At 41.7% G+C, this 24,069-nt stretch overlaps 1 protein-coding gene across 2 annotated transcripts in view; it reads left to right on the forward strand.

Annotated features, from left to right (window-relative positions):
• The window catches only part of LOC309367739 (uncharacterized protein), a 177,185-nt gene extending 155,532 nt beyond the window's left edge, over positions 1-21,653 (forward strand). The window contains exons 6-8 of one of the 2 annotated variants that reach the window (XM_081907353.1): positions 2,671-2,876; positions 14,000-14,214; positions 21,075-21,653. In XM_081907353.1, the coding sequence (XP_081763479.1) occupies positions 2,671-2,719 (49 nt within the window). In that variant the 3' untranslated portion in view covers positions 2,720-2,876; positions 14,000-14,214; positions 21,075-21,653. Of the gene's footprint in view, positions 1-2,670; positions 2,877-13,999; positions 14,215-15,144; positions 15,399-21,074 lie in introns of those variants that run through there. The other variant, XR_014167309.1, reaches the window with a different exon arrangement.
• The last annotated feature ends 2,416 nt before the right edge of the window (positions 21,654-24,069 follow it).

Genomic DNA, 24,069 nt, shown 5'->3' on the forward strand with positions numbered 1-24,069 from the left:
GGAGGGATGGCAGGGAGAGAAGCAGCCAGAGTGGACTTAGTAGTATCTGCATCTGTGTCTCCTCAAATGGAAAGTCAGATTGGTAAGAGCCTGATAATGGAAATCATCAAAAGTTCCTAAGAAGGAAGAAGGGCTTACATGGAACATTGCTTTATTGGAACATATGATCAGACAAAGACATGCAGCTTAGGGTGAAGCCCAATCAGAAAGTTTGGGTGTGGACTGATTTCAATTTTTAAATTATATAAATAGTGAGAGTCATGTAAGTACTCCTTCCATGACTCACTCCTTAAAACAACCAAAATGCTTGGGCTGCATAAACCCATCTTAAAATCTTGGCTATATGTATCTGCATCTCTGTAATTTGTTTGTTTATGATAAATCAATAAAAAAAAAAATAGATTGGAAATGAAGAAGGGGAAGTCAGAACAGATTTTTTAATAACAAAAAAATCTCATCATTTCTTTCATTTTCATGGGTGTTCGCATGCTCACAAGCACACGAATTTCACACCTGAAGTCTTTCATGTGGATAGAACATAGGATCCTGGGAAGGAATTTAGCATTTAAATTTCTATCCCACTAGGAATATGTCCCACTGTTTCTATGACACAGATTAATGACACTTTCAGATAATTACAGCTAAGCTAAGTTCCTTTTCTCTAGCACGCTTAGCAAAGGGATCATCAAATGCTTCCTTAGTGGTGAGAGGAATGATAGATTTGTATTCCATTATTCAGACTCCTGGAAAACTTTTTTTAAAATAATAATAATAATAAAAATAAATCTTGATTGAGCCTGCTCACCCCTCCTTCAAGATTTCGCAGTATCCGGCCAATCCCCCCCTCCCATCTCTGTAAGCGTCACAGAAGTTAGCTTACTGGTGCTCTGTGATTTTACATGCAAATCTGCTTTAGCCATGAACTTCCAGATAGCAGTTTGCAAAGCTGTAAGAAAAGATAAACAGTTTATCCAGTTTAATGATATTTAATGCAGATGTCACCACAATGGTGGCTGGTTGGATCTGTGTCATTAGAATCAAAAGATATGCATGGAAGTTTTTTTTTTTACTGCTCTCATTACTGATGCTAAGTCCAAAGAGTGTTGATATTACGTTGCTAAAGCAGAAACTAGAAATGAAGACGGGGTGGGGGGTGGAATGAACATTTCAGTTAGAACCTTAACATAAACTAAAGGGAGGGAGGAACTAGCCCAGAGCCAAAGTTAACCTTTTGTCTTTTAGTCATTCCAGTGTGGCAGCTACTGCTATACAAAAATCATTTCTTTGGATTTTCAATGTACTTTTGAAATCTAGGCCGTTGTATTAGAGTACAAAGAAGGTAATAAACAGCAGCTTTATCTTTCTGTTTTTTACAAGAAGTAAATGAAGTCCTTTGAAATTAGACATATGAAAAGCAGCATCAAATACGTGCCTTTTGTGTTTATGTAACCCAAGACTTGATGTAATTTGCACATGAGCAATTGCCTGTACTTTCTCAAGGTCCTTCTATTTTAGAATGTTCAGTTTCTAGAGATTTGATAAAGCTGTTAAAAGATGTCAAACAGCTTCTTATGCAACTTGAATGCTGGAAAGATGAATAAGAGGCGAACTGCAAATTGCATAACGTTTGGGTTCAAACAGAGTGCTTTGGAGTCAATCTGGTTGCGATGTTCAGGACCCTTGCAAGACATTTCTTTAATCTGCTTGAAGTTCTTTTTTTTTACTCCCCTCTAAGATCCTCTGAATTTATTTTACTCTCCCCTCCCATAAATTCACCTCAATATTTTGATTTAGGAGAAATTCATTGGCAATGTCAGGATGTTGCTCAATTCAGAACCTGAGGAAACCTCTGCGAAAGTGGTCCTGAAAAACTAGAAGAATCTGGCATAGTTTCAAGGCTTCATCTCATGGATGTCTCACCAACAGATATAAAATTTCTGGAAATGTTGAAGCCGGGAGGGAAAAAAGCTTTGGGTTTTTCCTGGTACTTTGGTTTACAACCATAATCCGTTCCGGAGGTCCGTTTGTAAACCAAAACAGGTTGTAACCCAAGGCACGCTTTCGCCAATGGGGCCTCCCAAAAAAATTTGTTCGTAATCCCCAAAAAAAGCGTTGTAATCCAAAAAAAGGTTGCAAACTGGGACACGTACTTTCGGGTTTGTAATCCAAAACATATGCAAACCAAGACGTATGCAAACCAAGGTACCACTGTATATGGAAATTTTCAGGAATAGGGGGTGGGGTGCAATCTTTTTTTTAAAGTACTCTTCACACATAAAAAAATCACTTTGTTACTTTTCGAACATAAAACGCATTCTGTAAAACTTGGTTTGCTTTACAGTTATCATGTCTGGTGTATTAAAAGTCCAGTTTATTCTATGCCAAACGAAGTGTGGAACTTTGGAAGCAACTTAAAAGGGGATATGTTAAAGGTCTGACAGCCTATATTTCCACACTTTGCTGCATGTTTTGTGATTTTAAATCTCTGCTGGGGCTCTCTCTAGGCAACCAGGGAATTCTCCTTTTATTATAGCTAGAACTGATACTTTTAACCAAATAACAATTACAAAAGCCAACAACAGCAAACAAGGGGTGTGTCTTAGTTTTTGATCAGCTGACTTCCACTGGTGTTGGGTGGCATTTTTTGCTGATTCCTCCTCTCCTCTGCAGCTTCCTGCGCTCCCTTAAAAACTGCTCTGGATGTGGTCAGGAAGAGTGAGGGGCTGCAAGAAGACAGGGGAGTTGGCAGAAATCACCACCCTCACCCCTTCCTTCTTGAGAAGACTGTTGGATCCTGGTTCCCTGCATAAATGGAAGTAGCCCTACCATTTACTCAAGAGGATGGCTGGATCCCATCAACTGGTTATTCAAACCAGGTAAGAGAAGAAGGGTATGTGCCTGCAGCACGACCCCAGTCTTTCAAACCATGATTTGGGGAACTGGAAATGTCACATTCATGGGAATTAAATGTTTTAGTTTAGTTGGGTCACTACGAGCTATTGGCTATGTGCACTTATTTATGATAAACTTTTAAAAAAGTTATCCCACCCAAAACTTATTAGGAGTTGTTAACCCAAAAGTCTGAAAAAAAAAAGGTTGCTGGAATTCAACTGTATATTTCCATTGAAATGTGGAATAATTAGTATCCATATAATACAAAAGGCCCATTTTGTGCACACCTTAAAGCAAAGAGATTCACAAAGAATAAGTTTGTAATTTGATACCTTAGGTGATATACTATTGCCCTACTTGTTACTATTTTTCCACAAAAGCATTTTTAAACTCTTCCTTTACACATCAAGAAGATTAACTCCCAAACATATTTTCAAAATCACAGATAACTTCTTCTTCTTCTTCTTCAACTTCTTCTTCTTCTTCACCCAAATCACAGTTATTTGAGACAAAGGGGAGAAAATGAAAACTGCATAATAATTATATGTAGATTGAAATCTCCTTCTCATAAAATTGTTAATGCTTGAAGAGAGACAGAGCTTATTCTTAGGAAGAAAAGTACAGAAAGTCAATCAGTCCAATTTAGTAACAAAGTTCCTTATCAACTCCTACTTTTGGAATTAAAATATATAATACCAGTCAAGCAAAACTAGTCAATAAAGATTTGTAGATTCCTTTTCTAATTGCACCAAGGCCACAAAGAGCCACCATACATGGATCTCTTAAACACAGGATAGGGAATGGCTGTTGTCTGTGAAAAATTGATTGTGCCCAGTCCATTCCCAGAGCAAGCACATAGTCCGCACCCGCTCCCTTAACTGCTTTGCTACATTTAGGGGTATGCCAGTGGTAGAGATGAACAAATCTCTCAATCTTGATTCATCTCATTTTCTCCTTTTTCCAATTTTAGGTTCAGCTCTCCACATTTCCGCAGCACTTTATGATTTTTTTTAACATCCTCGTGAAAATTTATAAGTGGTTTACTGCAAATGTCTGCTAATATATGCATTCGTGTGTACAATTCTGCTCAATATAAACATTTTTGCAAAGCAATTTTCCCTCATGTAATGCATTTTTGCATGATATTTTCATTTGTTGTCGTTTAGTCGTGTCCGACTCTTTGTGGCCCCATGGACCAAAGCACACCAGGCACTCCTGTCTTCCACTGCCTCCCGCAGTTTGGTCAAACTCATGCTGGTAACCTCGAAAACACTATCCAACCATCTCGTCCTCTGCCATCCCCTTCTCCTTGTGCCCTCCATCTTTCCCACCATCAGGGTCTTTTCCAGGGAGTCTTCTCTTCTCATGAGGTGGCCAAAGTACTGGAGCCTCAGCTTCATGATCTGTCCTTCCAGTGATTAGCATGTGCATTTTTAGGCACAATTTACCCCAGTATATGATTATTGGTAAACTTTGGTTGGGTGACAAACTGCATTGCAAAATTAGGAGAAGTGCAAATTTCAAAGGATGGCTGTATTTCAGTTCTCATATTTTTTTCCGAAAGTGCAAATTAGATAGGTTCACTTTTAAATGTGAACTGAATTCAATTTCTCCTCATCCATAGTCACTACTAATATTACATGTAGGTGGAGCTTCTGGTTTAGTCATAATTTGGAAACAGGTAGAAACAACTCTGAAAACCATGGTTTATAGAAATCACATTTAGGCCTATCCATGCCTAAGTTTATTTATTCATGTTATTAGATTTTGTATACCACTCAAATTATTATTATTATTATTATTATTCCCTGGTTCACATTCAAACTCAAGCCAAAAGCCTTCCCAAAGGCCTTCCAGCCAGCACTCAATCCCTTAAAACAACGCCTTCCTTTTCTTTCAAGTAGGGAGAGACAGTGTGCATGAGGGGTGGATTTGAGAGAGGGTTTATTTAAAATTTCTCATTCTTTTTGTCTGCCATTCTCATGCTTTGAATAATGGAGGAGAAGGGTGCCAAAGCAGGGATGCAGCTGCCCTAAAGACTGATGCAGGAGCTTTTAAATTGGAAATTGGCAGTATATATAACGTAAGATTCCCCTTCACACCCGCCTCATTTGCAGGTGAGCCCTCCAGAATGGAACAGAAAGACAGACAGTGGAAATGGAATACAAGTTATTGCTAGACTTCTGTGTGATCCATGTAAATAAACATGGATTTTTAGGAAATTCTCTCCATTTGCAGTGTGTGTGTGTGTGTGTGTGTGTGAGAGAGAGAGAGAGAGAGAGAGAGAGAGAGAGAGAGAGAGAGAGAGAGAGAGATGCCATTTGTCTCTGTGTCAGTCAGGTTTCCAACCCAGAAACTGTGGAGTTTACCACTGTCATTGCTAACAAAAGCATCTAAATTCAGAAATTCTAAAAACAGAAAACCCCACAGGGTGCAATCAGGAGTCTGTAAAGACTTCTAGCTAATTCCTTTCCTTCTTTTCAGCTTTTCAATGGCAATGCATAGTTAAATGATGAAATTTGCTTCTGCAAGATGTGGTGAAGACCACCAACTTAGATGAATTTATATAGAAACACATGGCAGTAAAGGCTGTTGACTACTGTTCATGAGGATTTTGTACTAACTTCCTACAGAATAAGAGGCCCCATGCCTCTACATACAAGTTACAGCATAACAACAGCAGGGGAGGCTATTATGGGCTTCCTACGGGCATCTGGGTGGCCATTGTGAGATACAGGATGCTGGACTAAATGGACCTTTAGTTTGATCATCGGAGCTTTTACGATGTTAGCACCACACCTGCCAATGGTAAATGTTTGATGTTCCTAGTCACTTCAAAATCAGTATGCAGTGGACATCTTCAGATTGTTTTATTTCTTAAACAAAGTTATCTGACACATTTCAGAAGATAAATAAGAAAGCACTTTCCAATGTTATCTCAACTATATTTACACTGATTCCAGGTAGTAAAATTCAAGCTTTTCAATATCAAGAAAAGCATCTTAACAGGCATCTATCTGCCTGTTAAGACGGTTTTGTTTTCAAAACTCTTCTCTGCCTCAATGGCACTTCAATCAGCTTTCACCCCAGTTGTGTTTTTAAGGAATCAAAACTCTGTATTTTAATCTCCCACATTCCAAATTCAGTCTCTCTTTTATTCAAAAGAAGATCACCACTGTGTGGTCCAAAAACTCATAGCAAATGACTTTCTTATTACAGGTGAGCATAAGTATTTGATTAGTTAGAACTGCTGGGTTCCCTTTCTCTGTGGGCACTTAAAGCTGCTGAGTGACATTCAGAAAAGAAACAGGCAAGCCCTTTGCTTAGAGATATCAATACGTTCTCTGTATGCAATGCATTTAGAATGATGCATTTACTCTCACAAAGCCATGTGGCCTAAAGGAAGAATGGTTTTCCATGATCGTGTATTACTAAGATTTAGGAAACTTTGAACTTATTCTTACCTACTCAGCCTCTAAAGGTTTATTTCTTTATATAAAAGACAGTTGTGAATTAACCATTGGATTTATACTGAATGATTAAATGATAAGATTTTAAAATATTTTTTAGCAGAACTGAAAAAGGTGGAATATGTCATAACTGAAGACACCTGCTATGAACTGGGAGGATCTCTGATGATTCAGGAAAAAAATGTCTTACAAAAAGATAATTTTAAGCAGTTTTTCAGAGATGAGAACTTTCAGCTAATGAGGAGACACCCATTACTCATATGCTGCTTATGTGCAGGGTACAATTGTGTTTATTTATAGTGAGGCAGTGCTTTTAGTCCTGTCCTGGACTTTGTGTCTCCTTTCTCAAAAAACCACATACTAGTTTGATGTGAAACTGTAGTTGCTTGAAGAGGAACCTAAACACACGATCTCTTGCTGTCATGTAGAGTCTCTGCATGATCAGGACACCTGCACAGAACACCAGGATCTCACGTGTTGGGGTCTCTCTTCAAAGAAAAAGGCAATGTATGGTTGTTTGAGGAGATCTGACATCGAGGAGCAGGGCTAAAAGTGCAGCCCCACTGCAAGGAAGCAGAAGTGCACCGTAGATGCAAGCAATGTGTGGGAAAACTCCAGGGCGGAGGTGCTAGGAGACTTCAACCTTTACACTGAGGCTTCCCTTACTGGGCTATCTCAGGACCTCATAACCTCTAGGACACGCATATCCAACTCCCAAGAGACTGTGATCTACTCCCAGTATAAGAAAACTGGCAGTGATCTACCCATTGTCCTTAGAGGGAGGAGAAGCGTGGGGGGGATCTACTGGCTGGACATCCCTGCTCTAGGATGACTATGGTACTCTCTCAAATTGTTATCCAGAAAGTGAATGAGACATGTTACACTTTCTCAAATTGCCCCAGGGCTTGATTTCCTAAAGGCTGGACAAATTGTGGAGGAGAAGGAAAAAGCTGTTGTTGTTGAACCTAAAGTAATACAAGCGGGATCCTCAGTCTTACAGAAGCAAATTGAGGACTACAAGTTGAGGCCTTTTATGATTGAATCTAGAAAAAGTCAGATTTTGAGGATCGGATCCCGGCTTGGACTGAAGAAGGAAAGTTGGAAAGATTCCTCTATGCAGGGATTAACTGACTTCTGGGACATGGACTTGGGTCTGGGGGAGATTGAAGTTCTGGGGGCCTTTGGATTTGGAGGAATTTTGAAACATGTCTTGAAACACTTTATGGATCTTAGCTTCAACTACGGAAATTTGGCTGACCTGTCCAGAAGGAATAAAAGTATTGTTAGGTTGGAGTTTTCCCGAGATCTGCTCTTTAGCATTAAAGAATATGAAGAAGACCTGCAGAAGGGACCTGGAAAAGAGTTAAGAGCCTCGGACATAAGATCTCCAGGTTGATGGACCATATGGAATTGACGGAAAGGACTGGCAGAATCCGAAACCAGGGAGAGGAGATGGTGGGGGCCACCAGGACACTCCAAAGTTGGGGGCGGGCTAACTGATTGTTGGCCACTGATGCGATTGGGGCTTCCCTTGTTGTTGGGAAGAAATTAATGTTGCCATTTATTGATTGACAGCCAGAAATGCTAAAACTCCTTGCACGAGGCTAGGGCTTCCTCTTTTCGCCCGTGCAGCGGATTGCCCGTCCCTCCCTCCCTAGAATAGGGTTGTTTGCTTTGACCTTGCTATGCCTGTCATGGGGTCGTCTCCCGTTGGGGCAGGGGCCTGGTAGGAATTTTGTCCATCTGGCTGATTGGCTGGGGCCATTTGGTTTTTGCCTACTGCGTAGCAAATCGTCACAACTTGTAAGGTTGCTGTTAGGCATTGGTTTATGGTTTGGTTGGTTGAGGGGCATGGATTGGCTGTGCCTGCCCCTCTAATGCTGCTGCTGCAAGGGATTCCGTTAAAGGAATTGGGGGCTAACTATTGCTTGTCCACTCTGTCCAGGGGGCTCGGGCCATAGCAATGAGCTCCTGGTTGCATTTGGGGTGAGGGCAGGTTCCCTGCTCCGCGTAACCCCCAAGTGTATTCCCCCATTCTGACTTTCGCATCGTGCGGAATGTCAGTCTGTCCCCCATGGTGGGGGCAGATAGTCGCAACCAATGCCTGGTTGCATTTGGGGTGAGGGCAGGTTCCCTGCTCCGCGTAACCCCCAAGTGTATTCCCCCATTCTGACTTTCGCATCGTGTGGAATGTCAGTCTGTCCCCCATGGTGGGGGCAGATAGTCGCAACCAATGCCTAAGCAACCACTCACAAATTTGTATTTTAATAAAGTTGTGGCCAAAATTATGCCAAAAACCTTAAACAAAAATTCTGTGTGATGTGTGAGTTATTGGGGTGGACCTGGGGACTCGACAAGCAATGAAATTTTATGGCCTTAGCAGAAATGTTATAAGGAGTTAAGCATATATAAGTATTTTAATTTTAACGGAAAATAAGGTTAAAAAATATGTTAAGATATTTATAATATGATAGAAAATAGAGAAAGATGGAAAGGATTTGCTGAAACAATATAGAAGCGGAATATGAAAAGGGAGGTGTGAGGAGGTCGAGGAAACAAGGGAATGAAAGAAAGAGTATGGAAAGGGTGTGATGTATGTTTTTAAATTGTTTTTGTTTTATTTTATTCAGGGTTAGGGTTAGGGATAGGGTTTAGTTTAGTTTAGTTTAATGTGCTTAAGTTTAATGTGTTTAGGTTGTGTTTTGTATTGTCTATATATTGTATTGTATTGTTTTTTTCTCTTTTGTTTTTTTCTCTTATCTTCTTTTCTTTTCCTTTTCTGTAATTCTTAAAAGTAATAAATATTATTTTTTTTAAAAAAATGATTTCCTAAAGGCTGGAGAGTGGATGTGGAAATACTATTTCCTAGTGAGCTCCCGTCTTTCAGCACCAGTTGCCCCATACCCTCTCCTCAGCCCTCAGACATGAGCGTTTAAATAAAATGGTCAATTTCTGAAGTTCTTAGGAAATCTGATGGATTCTTGAACTCTGGGGGATTTTGCAAATTCTGCCTAAACATGCTGTAAGCCTTCCTGGAATTGGGAACCCTGCATGACTGGTCTTCTCAATCATGAGTCTTTTAAGTGTGTTCATGCTAGCAAGCCACCTTCAGACCTTGCCGGCCAACATGGAAGGGACAGCATATATACCCTGAGTCTCCTACACATTTAAAATCTTCAGACTTTGCTACGTGGAACATGCATCTATATTGGTAAGGCTCCTCGCCTGGAATGTTTGCTTTTTGCATTTTGATGTGAAGCATGAGCCCTACCTGTATTTAGCTCTGTCCTGAAGGAAGACTGGCCACTTTCCACTGCTGCAGCACTTCAAATGGACACAAAATGGAATTGTAGGCATATGTTCTCAGCTCAAAATAATGTAGACTGAGGTTTGGTGACGTGGAAACAACATTCCTGTACATTCCTGCCGCTGCAGTTTAAGGGCATGTTCATACTCTAAGAAACCCGTAGATGGAACCAGTGGTTCCAGTTGTTCCATCTCATGTGGAATGGGACAAAGCTGCAGGGAAGAAGGAGAAGGAATGTTTTTCTTCTTTCTGTTGCTAGCAGGGGTGAAAGAAGGCTAACCAGCACCTGGTGCAGGGTGTCAGAGGCAGGGCAAACCGCCCGGTAGCGCATGCGCGTGCACCGTACGTACGGCAGATGCACGGTGCTGCTACATATGGCACATGCACATGCGCCGTACGTAGTGGCTCTGCACATGCACCGCCGGGCGGTTTGCTAACGGTGCTGCTCGAGTGCCATACAGACGACGGCAGGATCCTCTGCATGCAGCTGTGCAGTGCAATGGCGGCTCACGCTGCCATGCCCGGGGCTGGCGGGCAAGCCTCCCACGGGATGCCTTCTTGTCACCCCCTCACAGATGGCTCCCAAGGTGGGCCCCCCACCCCACCCCTTCCTCTGCCACTAGTTGCTAGCACCTCATTTGAAGTTAAGGAAAAGGGAAAATCTGGAAAGGGTCGGGGGGGAGGAGGCCCAGACAGACATGTAGACAGGTAATGGGAGTTAGGTCTGTATTATAACATACCTGTGCCTGAAACAGCAGTTCTTCCAATATCAGCTGCCATGATTACCTTCCTCTTGGATATCTTATGCCCTGCTATGGGCTACCAATGTGAACCTTGTTTTAGCGCAAAGTCATGAACGGCATGTGTTGGTATACTCATAACCAGCATTTGCTTTCATTGTAAACTTTTGAGGAAAATAGACCACCACAGAGAAAGAGACTAGATAGGCCTTTTTAATGAGATCATCATGATTACATTGAAAAGGTTGGAAGTTAATTAATCAGAACAAGCATAACAATGCAAAGCATTCAGGAAAATCAATTAGAGATTAGGAGAACACTAAAGTAGACCCGTAAACCGCTTAAAAGCCTGGATGTGAGCTGAATCCATGAAAGGTGGAACTGCTCTCTGCCTTTGGCTATATCAACCACTTTCAATGAAATCTACGAAAGTCAGAAAAATAAAACATTTAAATATAAATGCCATTTTGTGCATACATGCTATGGAGATACCACCAGCATTAACATAATATGATCACAAAAAGCTGTGGTATAATACTTTGTCCCATCTAATTCTCTATCTAACCTACTATATTGCAACCAGTTCATTTTTAAAAGAACATTATTTCTTATTATATCAATACAAAATAATAATATTAAAATTATATTTATTGGTTGCTTTAGTCGCAGAAATGACTCGAAGCAACTTACAAACATGATAGAATCATTAAAACCAATTACAGTAAACCACCAATATAAACCTTCAAAAATCAATACAAATAAAAGAAAGAATTAGCAGATCCTGCTCAACAAAAAGAGGCAATAGCTACTTGAAAGGACATGAGATCGATGGCCTTTTTACTTCATGCCTAAAACTACACAAAGATGGTTCCACGCAAGCCTCCCTGGAGAGAGAATTCCATGAGTGGGGAGATATCAGTGTAAAGGCCTTTCTCCTACTGCCAGCTTCCAGGCCTCTTATGGAGAGGGCACAAAAACAAGGGCCTCAGATGACGATTGCAAAGTCCAGGTTGGTTCATGTCAGTAGAAACAGCATAATACAGTTAACGTCTGAATGACAGAGCATTATGTTGTTGTTTAGTTGTTTAGTCTTGTCTGACTCTTCGTGACCCCATGGACCAGAGCATGCAAGGCATTCCTGTCTTCCACTGTCTCCTGCATTTTGGTCAAACTCATGTTGGCAGCTTTGGGAACACTGTCCAACCATCTCGTCCTCTGTCGTCCCCTTCTCCTTGTGCCCTCCATTTTCCCCAACATCAGTATTGGAGTCTCAGCTTCAGGATCTGTCATTGAGCAGTCACGGCTGATTTCCTTCAGAATGGATAGTTTTGATCTTCTTGCAGTCCATGGGACTCTCAAGAGTCTCATCCAGCAACATTATTCTAAAGCATCAATTCTTTGGCGAACAGCCTTCTTTATGGTCCAGCTTTCACTTCCATACATCACTACTGGAAAAACCATGGCTTTAACTATACAGACCTTTGTCGGCAAGGTAATGTCTCTGCTTTTTAAGATGCTGTCTAGGTTTACCATCGCCTTTCTCCCAAGGAGCAGACGTCCTTTAATTTCGTGGCTGCTGTCACCATCTGCAGTGATCATGGAGCCCAAGGAAGTAAAATCTCTCACTGCCTCAATTTCTTCCCCTTCTGTTTGTCTGTTTCGTGAAGGGACCAGATCAGTGGCCATGATCTTAGTTTTTTTTTATGTTGAGCTTCAGACCATATGATGTTGAGCATTATAAATAGGCTTACATTTTCTGTCATTGAAGCTGTGGTTTCTAAGTCCATGCCTGTGATGAGTTTACTCCATGACATGATTTCAACTTTGTCTAATACTTTAATTAGCTTGTCCTTAATTGTGGTTAGTCTTCAAAATGTTAGAGACACCTATTAAAACCAGTTGAGTCTGGGCAAAGATGCCTTACAACAAAAGCTGGGATGCAGGAGGGGGAATCAGCTGAACCTTCTGTTTAGCCTAGCTGGAGTTAAATGTACACCACCTTACATCAGGTTTTCCAATACAATAACAAATAGAAAATATGCTAATAATTCTAAAACTTTGGATGAAATATTATGTGAAACGGTAGTTATGGGAAGCCTATATCCCATATTATCTTATATGAAACTTTTTCTTTTGTTTTTGCTTCAGAATTTAGTATTGGTTTATTTACTGGTGATAAGGCAATACATTTTCTAAAGTCACTCTGAGGATTCAAGTTCATAAAATGTTGCCATCAAGGAAGGCAGCAAAGGAATCCCCCTCCCTGTTTTGTGATTATTGGGGTGGGTGGGGGAATCAAACGTCACTGGCTACAACAATCCCTGTAAAAACCCATGGAGAACTTTCCCATTATCTTTGAAGGTAGCCTGAATTTTTCAGGAATAGTTTCAACAAACAGAGAACAAAATATGATAAGTACCTAAAGTATCACATTAAAGAGCCCTCCATTCATATATAGAAGAAGAGTTTGGATTTGATATCCCGCTTTATCACTACCCAAAGGAGTCTCAAAGCGGCTAACAATCTCCTTTCCCTTCATCCCCCACAACAAACACTCTGTGGGGTGAGTGGGGCTGAGAGACTTCAGAGAAGTGTGACTGGCCCAAGGTCACCCAGCAGCTGCATGTGGAGGAGCAGGGAATCAAACCCGGTTCACCAGATTACGAGTCCACCGCTCTTAACCACTACACTACACTGGCGAGAGAGAGAGAGAGAGAGAGAGAGAGAGAGATTTCCCTTGTTTACAAAAGCACATGGACTGTCTCTTTCTTCAAGTTGTGTTTTCTACAGATCAGTTACATTTGTTGTGAGACATTGGTGTTCTATGCACTGTAGCGAAATATAACAAGTGAATAGAAAGAGAACCTACCTAAGTGATACTGTCACAAAAACCCCATGCATACACTTGCTTACATAAGCTTCACCACCCCACCCTCTCTCTCTCCCATCCTATAACACTTGTCCTTTACTGAAGCCCATGCCTATTTCATGGGTGATTGTTTTATGATCAGAGGTTGCTTCTGATGAAGTTGATCTTTGATTTGTTTGCTTGTTGTACAATTCTCTCAGAATTCAAGCAGCCCTTCAACACCATCTTGACATGTACTCATCTTTAGAAATGTTCTACTGAAAATAGGCCAATAGTACATCAAGCATCTAGGAAGCTTATTAACTGAAGTACTGACATGCAGGGATACCAACAGGATTTCCCGGGCATGTTATAATGATGGATGCTAATCTGGACAATTCACATGGTTTATATCTATGGATCATGGCACTGTAACAGCTGGCATGAATTTAATATAAAATATACCCCTTACGAACTATTTGTGATCCTGGTACAAGTACCTATCTCCAGCGTGACCTGGAAAGATCAGCGAACAACCTGACCCTAATAGTTGCAGGAAAAAGTCAGAGCACTAATCCTTGTATTTGCAAGGAAAGTCTGTTTACTATTTCTCAGCTTCCTGTAAGTAGGAACCAACTCCAAACAGACAAGTAAGAGCTCTTTTAAGGTAAGTCAGGAATTACAGAGATAAAGTCATTGTCTTCCTTAAACCAAGGCATTGTACTCTTTATTTTAAGCTTAGACCCTAGGCTTTTAATGACTAGTTATCACACAGCTCCAATGGGACACCTCTTTGCTAAACTCTCTCAAGGATCAGCCCTACATGTCCCTGAACCACAGACAAAAAGAGCGGTTGAGAGACTCTGCTACCTTGCCATCATGGGGTTTTGAAGGGAGAGCTTAACTCTCACAGAAGACACAGATCTCAGATCCATGGCTTGCTTTTTCTACTTCGTGGTGTGACAAGTTCTTTATTAAGCATAAAGGTTAAATGTATGTATGTCTTTTTAATGTACACACATCCTGACTCCTTACAAAAGGCTCCATAACTCTCACTTGTATATGTAGGATTTACGTGCACAGTGGACATGCTTGTGGGTTTAGATGTATACCTTGCAATACTGGTGTAGAACATGAATTGGGCCCCTTGCATACACACCCAGCACTGTGTTGGAAAGAAACCAGGGTTGGCTCCAGTTTTCTGGGGGTCCTTTGGCACTGGGTATCTGTGGGCGCCTTGTTTCCTCCTCAAACCACACGCCTCCTCCATCATGGCCTCACCCTTTTAAAATAAAAGAAATCTTGACCAATATGGTAATTCCTGCTTCTCAGGGAATAATATAAAATTTTGAAAATCTTAACTCATTGGGGTAAATTTATACAGAGGAGTGGAGAAAGGGTCTGGGCCCCAGAGAGACAGTGATCATTGCCTCCACTACTGGCTTTCTTGGAATAGGGCTGGGGTGGCTTCCTCCTGCACACAGCATTTAGCAGGAAAATGCGCTGGACCCCTAGAAGCTCCTTGGTCCACAACTTATAATTTACTTTTAAAAAGAAAAGAAAGCTAAAAGTCCAGGCCCTCTGCTGGTTTGGAACCCCATAGAACTCTCTCCATTCTACCTGTTTGTTGTGCTCTGACTTTCAGCATCCGGTTGCTATTGTTTCAAGTGCAAATGTAAAGAAAAACGCTTCAGTCCATTGTCAGTTGACTGAGTTTGCTTTCTACACCCAACCAAAGATAACAACGCTGCCCCTGGCACTTCCTCTGTGGATATAGAAATAAGGTGAAGGCCACCGCAGTCTAGCTTCCATCCCTGGCTGTAGGCCTGAAGGCTGCAGGGATGTTGCATCGCCTCACTGCCAGTGAGAAAACCTGCAATGGGAAACAAGCTCCCATTTGTGAGTCTGAGGACTAACAAAGGCTCTGTCACAAAGCAATGAGGTCATCCGGACATGATGACACCTGCCTGATGAAAATCATGTGATACCACTAATGGAACACTCTTGCAGGCCCCATGGCCTCCTCTGGCAACTGGAACAGCTACACAGCATTCCCAGGAAGGGGTCCTGGTGTTCTGGGGCTCACAGTTGCTCTCTTGTGAGCACCCAGTCTTTATAGAGTAAAAGCAGCACAGACGGAGGTGAGTAGGTATCTGGGCATACCTACTTTATTTCTACTAATTACAGATTAAAGAACATAACCAACACGTATGAGAGGAGCAGCCCTCGTATGGACATCCTGTCTGGTCGCAAGACAGAGCAGAAAAGGAAAAACACAATAGTACCAGAGGCAGAAGTCACACAGACAGGCTTCCTTTCTCACGGAACAGAAAGTAAACAATAGGATCAGATGATCCTTGCAATGGGAGGAGTGAAATACCAACAACTAGCTGTCCACTATATTGTCAAGAACTTGGGCTTCATGAGGAATTTTGTCCTATCTGTGATGGACAACTCTAGGAAGAGAGGTATGGTGTGTTAGGATATAGTTCCATTCCACCTTAAAAGGAACAGGCGTGACTGTTGTGTGTGACATGCCTGTTTACTTCCAGCACAGTCTGCTGGGAATTTCCATTTGTATATTGCTTTTGCTATACTGCTGTGTGCTTGGACACAAAGGGAAGCAGACATGTTTTTTCCTTTGTTCCTGAACTATGCTGAATAAACGCCTGTAAATAATGCTTACACATGTCTCTGTCCGCCACTTCCGTCGTGAAGATTTATTCACTCTGCTGATAGAGCGTGCTCAAGTTTCTGAAGGCTTCTGAAGCTATGTGTTGCTGACTGATGCTGCTCCAAGGGAGACCAGAGTTCGTCTGGCTGCCGGCCGGTGGCTGGAGGCCTGCCTGATGCCCCCATCTCCCTGGCAGCATCCCAACATGGTGGGATCTTTAGCCTTCTTTCCGTATTCAAAGTGCATAGGCTAAATGGACAGGAGGTGAATGGGAGCACTCTGGCAGTTCTACCATGTTGTTTCTAAGGACAGAACAGCAGCAAGACATAAACTGTGTGTGTATAGGATTCTCTCTGCACATTTGGAAACCGGGTTTTTAAAGAGGTAAGGAAATGGGACATTACACACAAACCTACTTGCAGGCCCATGTTTTCATAGAATGTGTGAAAGGAGTGCCACTCATCTCATTTTTTACATTTGACTTGTCCTACCCGTAGTCCAAAATGGGATTCATTTTACTGCATCCAAAGCATCCGGCAGATATTCTCTGTGTTTCCAGAATGTGATAATATTTGTAATGTGCTAGATCATGGGCATTTAAATGTACTTTCCCTTTGACCTACATTAATCCTAACATAATGCAATATACAATTTTGAGAAGTTTGTAGAAAATGATCACCCAATTTAGATGGGATAAGAAAAGTCAGAGGATTATTTATTCCTCGGTAAAAGTGGTGTTTTATTTAATTTCCGTTAACTTACGGCTAAATTTTGGAACCAATAGTCATTATGTTTTGTTGTTCGAAGTATGGGGAGTGTTAAAAGATTGAAACAAATGTTTTATCTCATTTCAGGCATGGTTGACTAAATGTTGTGGGTTACTGAACTGAATGAAAAAAGTCAGTGTCTATCAATCACATGCAGCTCTTAATGAACCAGATAGTGCAGAAATAACAAAATGTGTGAATTACATTTTGGGGATACTGGCATCGTAATGATACAATCTTATTAGAAAGTTGTTCTAAGAATGTAAGAATGTTGTATTTTGTTATTAGGGGTTTTGTGTTGTTGTTTTTAAAACAATTTAAAGAATAGGCTAAAACTATGCCTAAGGAGGAGGAAGAGGTCCTGTTCTCGATCCTTCTGCTGATCTTTATTAGACATTTAGCCACTTAACAATAATAGTTTTAGAGAGTAATCAGAACTAAGTCCAAGGCCAGTTGTAGTGGAAGCACCCCTCTCTGCCTGGTTTATTAGAGGACAGAAGGGTGGCAGAAGGGGTGGCAGAATTCATCAACACTAAAGCCTGGGTGAAGAAGGGTTTGGGGGAGCATTCTGCATTGCTATCTTCATGAACAGGAAGCTTTGCTGAGAGAGACAGTATTTCACTGAAGCTACTGAATTAGGCAATCCTTCCACTGTCTTTAATCATGGAAAACTCAGTTGCTATTGCCACAACGAAAATTCTCCTGTACTCTATAGCCACAATGCACAAGCCTAGTGACTTATATTAGCCCAATATTTGAACACCTTGGGTGATGATGACTGAATGCTGTACACAACAAAATGGTTCCAGGTACTCAGTAAGCATGCCAAACGCTGAAATTCCTCGCTTGAATTTTCAGTGGAAACGTCAAAAAACTGTATGTATGAGCACAGAAGGGCAAGACTGCATTTCTGGTGGACTTCCGGGATAGCGCGATCCGGTAATGGCGGATTCCCTCCGAGCTCCGGAGGGAATCGGCTCCGCAGAGGACGGGTCTTGCCGTGCCGGCGACACGGGGACCCTCAAAAACCGCAGGCGCTGAAGCCTGCGGACTTGGTGACTCGGTGGGCACCTTAAACGCCCTCCCCGACCCGCGAAGAGCCTTTTTAAAGGCTGCGGAGTGGACTGGGGTGCGGCGCGGTGCTGAGAGTCCATCGCTACCTCTGCGGAGCGAAGCCGCGAGCCATGGCCGGAGAGCGCTGTCTTCCTTCCTGAAATTTGGACTGAAACAAAGAACCCGTGAGTAAAATGAAAATTCGACACTAAAATTTTACCTTTGATTGGAGTACGACCGGGGGATGTGCTAAAAGGAAGTCCACACTCCCCCCCCCCACAAAAAGATTCAAGCAAGGAGAGGAGCACTAAGGTGGAAAGACTTTTGTGTTTAGAAAGACAACTTGCACGAAATGGATTAAAAGTTATTGTGCTGGAGAGGAGAGAGGAATATTAGAAGCTTTTGTGTAATCCCCCCCCATTCTGGACCCGGGAGTGTCCTGCGTGTGAGCCTGAGGAAAAAGAGAAAGAAAGTTTGACAGCTGTCAAAAGAGCTGTCAAACGGGCGATTAGAGGCTGGAACTGTGATATTTAGAAATTTCTTTTTGGATTAAAGGTGACATATTGTATCTGAACTGATTGGAAACAAAGTATTTTGAACAACAAAGTAACGAATTGCTGGAAAAGAACTATTGGACTGGCAATCCCCCTGGAGGGAACAAAGGATACTGCAATGGCTGCAGAAGGAAAATTATGGGCAGAGATAGAAAGGATGTTTTTTCTCGTGGGAACTTTACAAGAGCAGACTGCAGATATGAGTAAACAACTTGTGACCTTGAATCTGAAATTGAGCAACTCTGCTGACGATACAAAGTTGGAAAAAAACCTGGCAGCCGGAAAAGAAGAGACAGCTTTGGAAATGGGGGGGAAAGAAGAAGAAGAAGAAGAAGAAGGAGAGGATGTTCAGATGGAAAGCACCAACCAAAAGCCTGCAGCTTTAGGAAACAAAGGAACTGAAGAAGAAGACCAGTGGACCGTAAATCTGCAAAAGGAGAGAAGGACAAAGGAAGAAGCCCCTGGAATATCTGGAATACTGGAATACAAAAAAACAAACAAACATGATTGGGACTTCTTCCTCAAGTTCGAATATGGGAGACTGGCAGATCCTTGGCAGCAATTGCTATTGACTGATTCGGTGGAAGGAAAGAACAAGCATGATTGGGACCTTTTCTTTAAGTTTGAGCATGGGAGATTGGCAGATCCTTGGCAGCAATTGCTACTGACTTTGGTGGAAGGAAAGAAGACGGAACTTGGGACACAACTCCTTCGAGAACTGAAGGCCAATAAGCAACAAAACAGACGAAGAAAGACTAACTGGGGCTTGAGAGCCTCGGATGTGAGAAATCCGGGCTGAAACTGTTCTTTTAGAATAGTGATTTGGGAAGGGACAGAAACCGGGCCAGGGAGGGAGGGGGAGAGTAGAATAGTAAAAATTTATGATTTTTGTTCTTTCTAATTTTGATATGATTTGTTTAATAAAAAGGGAGGATTTCGTGGGAGAGAGGGTAGGTCGACCTTAGAGAAAGGAGCTAATGTGTAAAAATAGGATAAGTAAACTTGAGCCTAACAAGAGATGTTAAATATTAAGAACAGAGGACAACAATACAATAGAGAGAAGAGGAAATAACTTGCTGAATTAACTATTGAAATTGGAATGTGGGAAGGAGAGATGTGGGGAAGTCAAGGAAAGAGGGTAATGAACATTATATATGTTTTCTTTTGTGTTTTGTGTTTGTGTGTGTGTATGTCTATAAAATGTGAAAACTTAATAAAAAATATTTAAAAAAAAGAAAAAAGAAAAAAAAAAGACTGCATTTCTGGTGATGGACTGTGGGTGTGAGTGTTATTTTAATTTGATGAAAGAGATATAACCAATATATTTCAAATTAACATTCACATCCTCAGGTGGGCTCCTGAGTTGCTCCTCTGTTTGGGCACTTGCTTCCTGTGCCACCATCCCACGAGTTAAATCTAGTTTTCAGGTTGTTTGGTCTGTGTTGATAACATTGTTGCAGCTGTTATAGGGTATATATAGTAAATGCTTTTGACGTAGGTACAATAGTTATGGCAGAATGATTGCCTTTCCTTGGGTGCTCAACTGTTTTATCGCCCTCACTTCTGAGCTGGTGGCTTTGCAGTTGCCTCTCCTCCTTCCCTCCCCTTCAGCAGATGCCTGAGGCACCACATGCATTTTGAGACTCTAATCACTAGCACATATTCAAAATGCATGATGAAGTATGTTGAGGTAATGCTAATCTGCATTCATGATTGTGAGAAAATGTTCTTGACTGGCCAAAAGAACAAAATTTATATGCTTGGAGGGAGGGGTGGGGTGGGGACACATGCATAACTTAACAGCAGCAACAGCAGCAACAACCGAAAAACCTTTCATAGTGGACAGCCCTGATCAAAAATTTGTGACTAACTCAACAATTAATGCATGAATAAATCGTATTAATGTTTTCTGCTCCAGTTAAAATGATATACTTTCTGGTAAAGCAGGTGTTGGAAGAACCAAAGGGCAATAATGGGGTAAGATAAATCCCTTCCTTGTTTTCCAGTGATTAATGGGGATAGGGGGAATTATGTGGTGAAGGGAAGCAGAGACAAGAGAGTTAGGACTGTCCCCTGACCCTCTTCCTAAGCTGGAGGAATAATGTCTGGTGCATGGAGTCTTCTCTACTTGTCAAGGCTTCCTACCTGGTTTAGAATTCTGATCTGATGTTGTGCCACGTTTCTAAGCTCAGGTCCAAGCTTTAAAGCTCTGGGAATATCCACACTTCCTCTTGTCCCCCTGCTTTCCCCCAGTTGGAGCCAACAGCAATTCATATTTTCTCCAGCTTAACACTGGCTCCAACCTAACGCTAAAGGGTGGGTTTTCCTGGGGAAATGAGTAGGGCGTGTCTAGAAAGCAGGTGTTAAGCAGGAAACAGCTTAGTCCCATGCTTTCTAGTGGATGAGCCCACTGTGCCCAAGCATATCTTTAAGCTTAAATAATCACTTCGTCTTTTCATCTCTTATATTGGGCGACTGTTGTCATTTTTTTGTTATTTGTACTTTTACACTTTTGTATGAAGATGACACTTTTCTGGCGATTTCATGCTAAATCCGTAGGAGTTTATCACCAATGTAAGGTTGGCCTATAAACATCATGTTATTTAGTGCTACCACCACATGTTGGCCATTCATGTGTTTCCAGAATGCCCATAAAAGGAAAATAAGATGAATAAAACTGTAAATTGGTGAAGTTTCTCTTGAATTTCACAGTGGTGGCAAAAATAACGATTGTTTTGAGAATAACATCCAGTTCTTTTCTGTACGCAGGTTTGCGAAGACAAAGGCTTAGAAACTGCCTGTCTGCTATAAAAGAAGATGGCAGGGAATGAAATTTTCAAATGCACTGAGCACCCACAACTAGTTGAAGATTCTTTAAACTAGGTCCTTTGTAGCTTGCTTATGATCACACAGAAGCTAGGAAGAAACTCCAAATTTCCAAAGTCATATTTCAAAAATATAACCATGGGCTCATTTTACCTCTTTTGCTGCAGTACCACATCAACTCTATCATAGTCTGCTACCTGGATAATAACACCTCCAGGAACCATAACTGCAGCTCTGCTCTTTAAAGAACTCACCACCACCACCCCTTGTTTGTAAATGTTCTTAAAATATGGGCAATTTTAAAGGGGGACCAGAGAGTCCATGCAGAACCATCAAAGCTGTGTTAGCAGAGGGCCATTTCATTTAGCAAGAAAGAGCTAGACATTTCCTGCAGGAATATTTGCCCTAACAACAAATGTCAAGGAGTAGGTGAGATAGAGCTGAAGAAATACAAATGGAAGGTTACAACCCTATACATGCATATTGTACACTGTTAACTATGAAAAATGGCTTGCAACACAATTTTTATGAGTGTGTGTTAATTTACTTCTAAAGAAACTGAGAATCCAACATAAAGTCATTCTTATTTAATTGAAATCCTTTTTTAAAAAATAACATTGCTAATGCACACTTCAAAGCAAATGCAGTTCGCTACCTCGATATTGCAAGTTGGAAGGGACCATGGCTAGGTGATTTACAACAACCTTGCAGAGTTGTCCAATGGTATTTAAAGCCTATGGCAGGTTGGGCTGAAACTGGGAGAGTAGCTTGCAGCCTACTGTGACCATTTTAGAGAGGCTCTGCATTTCACCAACATATGAAGTATGGCTGGTGTGGATGTGGCACAGGGCCTTTTTGGTTGTGGTGTCTAAGCTCTAAAACACAGATGGGGAACCTCAGGCCCAGGGCTTCTTTATCTTGCCCATGGGCAAGATGCACCCTCTTGAACCAAACTGCTTTGCCTGACTGAATTGTGCCTGGAAGTCTGATAAAGCTTCTTGCTCACCTGATAGAGGACAAGGAAGTAAGTGTGACTGTGAAGATGCTAGCCTACCAGAAAAATGATAACATTCATTGCTCTGTGCAATTTTGTATCTGCCCCTGCCAACCAATGGCATGTGCCCCTCCAAAAAAAATTTCTTAAGAAATTGCCCCCAAAGGCACAACAGTTCTCATGCTAAAAAATATTCCTTACCCTTTCTCTAGAACTCTTTCTCCACTAACCATTTAATTCTTAACGAGTAGAAAAATGTGAATGCCATCTTGTTTCAGCAGGCTTTTAATACCAGATTATGGGTTTTGCTAAGGGACGCAGGTGGCGCTGTGGGTTAAAGCCTCAGCGCCTAGGGCTTGCCGATCGAAAGGTCGGCGGTTCGAATCCCCGCGGCGGGGTGCGCTCCCGCTGCTCGGTCCCAGCGCCTGCCAACCTAGCAGTTCGAAAGCACCTCCGGGTGCAAGTAGATAAATAGGGACCGCTTACCAGCGGGAAGGTAAACGGTGTTTCCATGTGCGGCTCTGGCTCGCCAGAGCAGCGATGTCACGCTGGCCACGTGACCCGGAAGTGTCTCCGGACAGCACTGGCCCCTGGCCTCTTGAGTGAGATGGGCGCACAACCCCAGAGTCTGGCAAGACTGGCCCGTACGGGCAGGGGTACCTTTACCTTTACCTTTTATGGGTTTTGCTGCCTGATCTTGTAGCTGATTGTGCTCTCTTCTGCATAGCAAGCTGTTGATTCCTTATTGTTTTAGATTATATTTTGTCTTTTATGATTGCATGTCACTTTGGCTGAAAAACAATGTACAGTGGTGCCTCGCAAGACGAAAAGAATCCGTTCCGCAAGTCTCTTCGCCTAGCGGTTTTTTCGTCTTGCGAAGCAACCCTATTAGCGGATTAGCGGATTAGCGCTATTAGCAGATTAGCAGCTATTAGCGGCTAAGTGGCTTAGAAAAAGGGGGAAGAAAGCGAAAAAAATCGCAAGACTCGCAAGACGTTTTCGTCTTGCGAAGCAAGCCCATAGGGAAATTCGTCTTGCGAAGCGCCTTGAAAAACGGAAATCCCTTTCGTCTAGTGGGTTTTTCGTCTTGCAAGGCATTCGTCTTGCGGGCACCACTGTATATATTTTAAAAATAATTTAATTTAAAAAACACTCCTAGCATTTACTTACCCCATGTAGAGACTGACAAACATAGCACATGCATAGAGGCAGAAATGTGAGACTGCATCAAGAGTTTAGCATTTGCTATTGTCTTGTCACGTGACTCAGGTATTTCCCCATGGGGGGCATATGTATACTGTGTAGTACAATTAAATGCTGTATAGGCTGACTAGGTCAGGCACACCTTGGAAGGGAGGGCATTCCACAGTCCTTGCACTTTGCAGCCTTATCAAGGCTCTTTGCACTTTTCATAACATTCATCAGATGAGAAGGAGCCTCGTACTTCTGCTGAATCTCACTTCAGGCTGAACATCAATAGAATTTCTAATTTTAATTCTGCTGCTTGTATATTGGGAAGTTAGTAAATATTGCGCTTTTGGTGGACAAATACTCTCTCTCGCACACAAGACAATTCACTTTTTCCCTGGTTCTCTGCCCCTATCTTCAAGAGGACCTGATGCATGGGAAAGAACTTCCAGAGATACGTGAAGCTGAAGGCATAACCTCTGCATAGATTTCTGGAACAGAGCAATTATTCATTGCAATAAATGGTTGTATTAACATTCATTGTACCAATTGCGGATTTGAGTGAATGATTTATTATGCTCACTTGAACTGTGCGTTAAGACATATATACATGAAGTTAATTAAGAAAATAAGTCAAATAAGAGGAGGATATTTATAGAGTAATGGTTGTTGCAGAGATTAAATAGATTTTCTCTCTCCTTTGTATAATTTAAAAACTTGTGGGTTATGCACTGAAGTTAAGTGTCACAGATTCAG

The sequence above is a fragment of the Podarcis melisellensis genome (genome assembly GCF_964234715.1).
Source record: "Podarcis melisellensis genome assembly, chromosome: 4".
Classification (NCBI taxonomy): Eukaryota; Metazoa; Chordata; class Lepidosauria; order Squamata; family Lacertidae; genus Podarcis; species Podarcis melisellensis.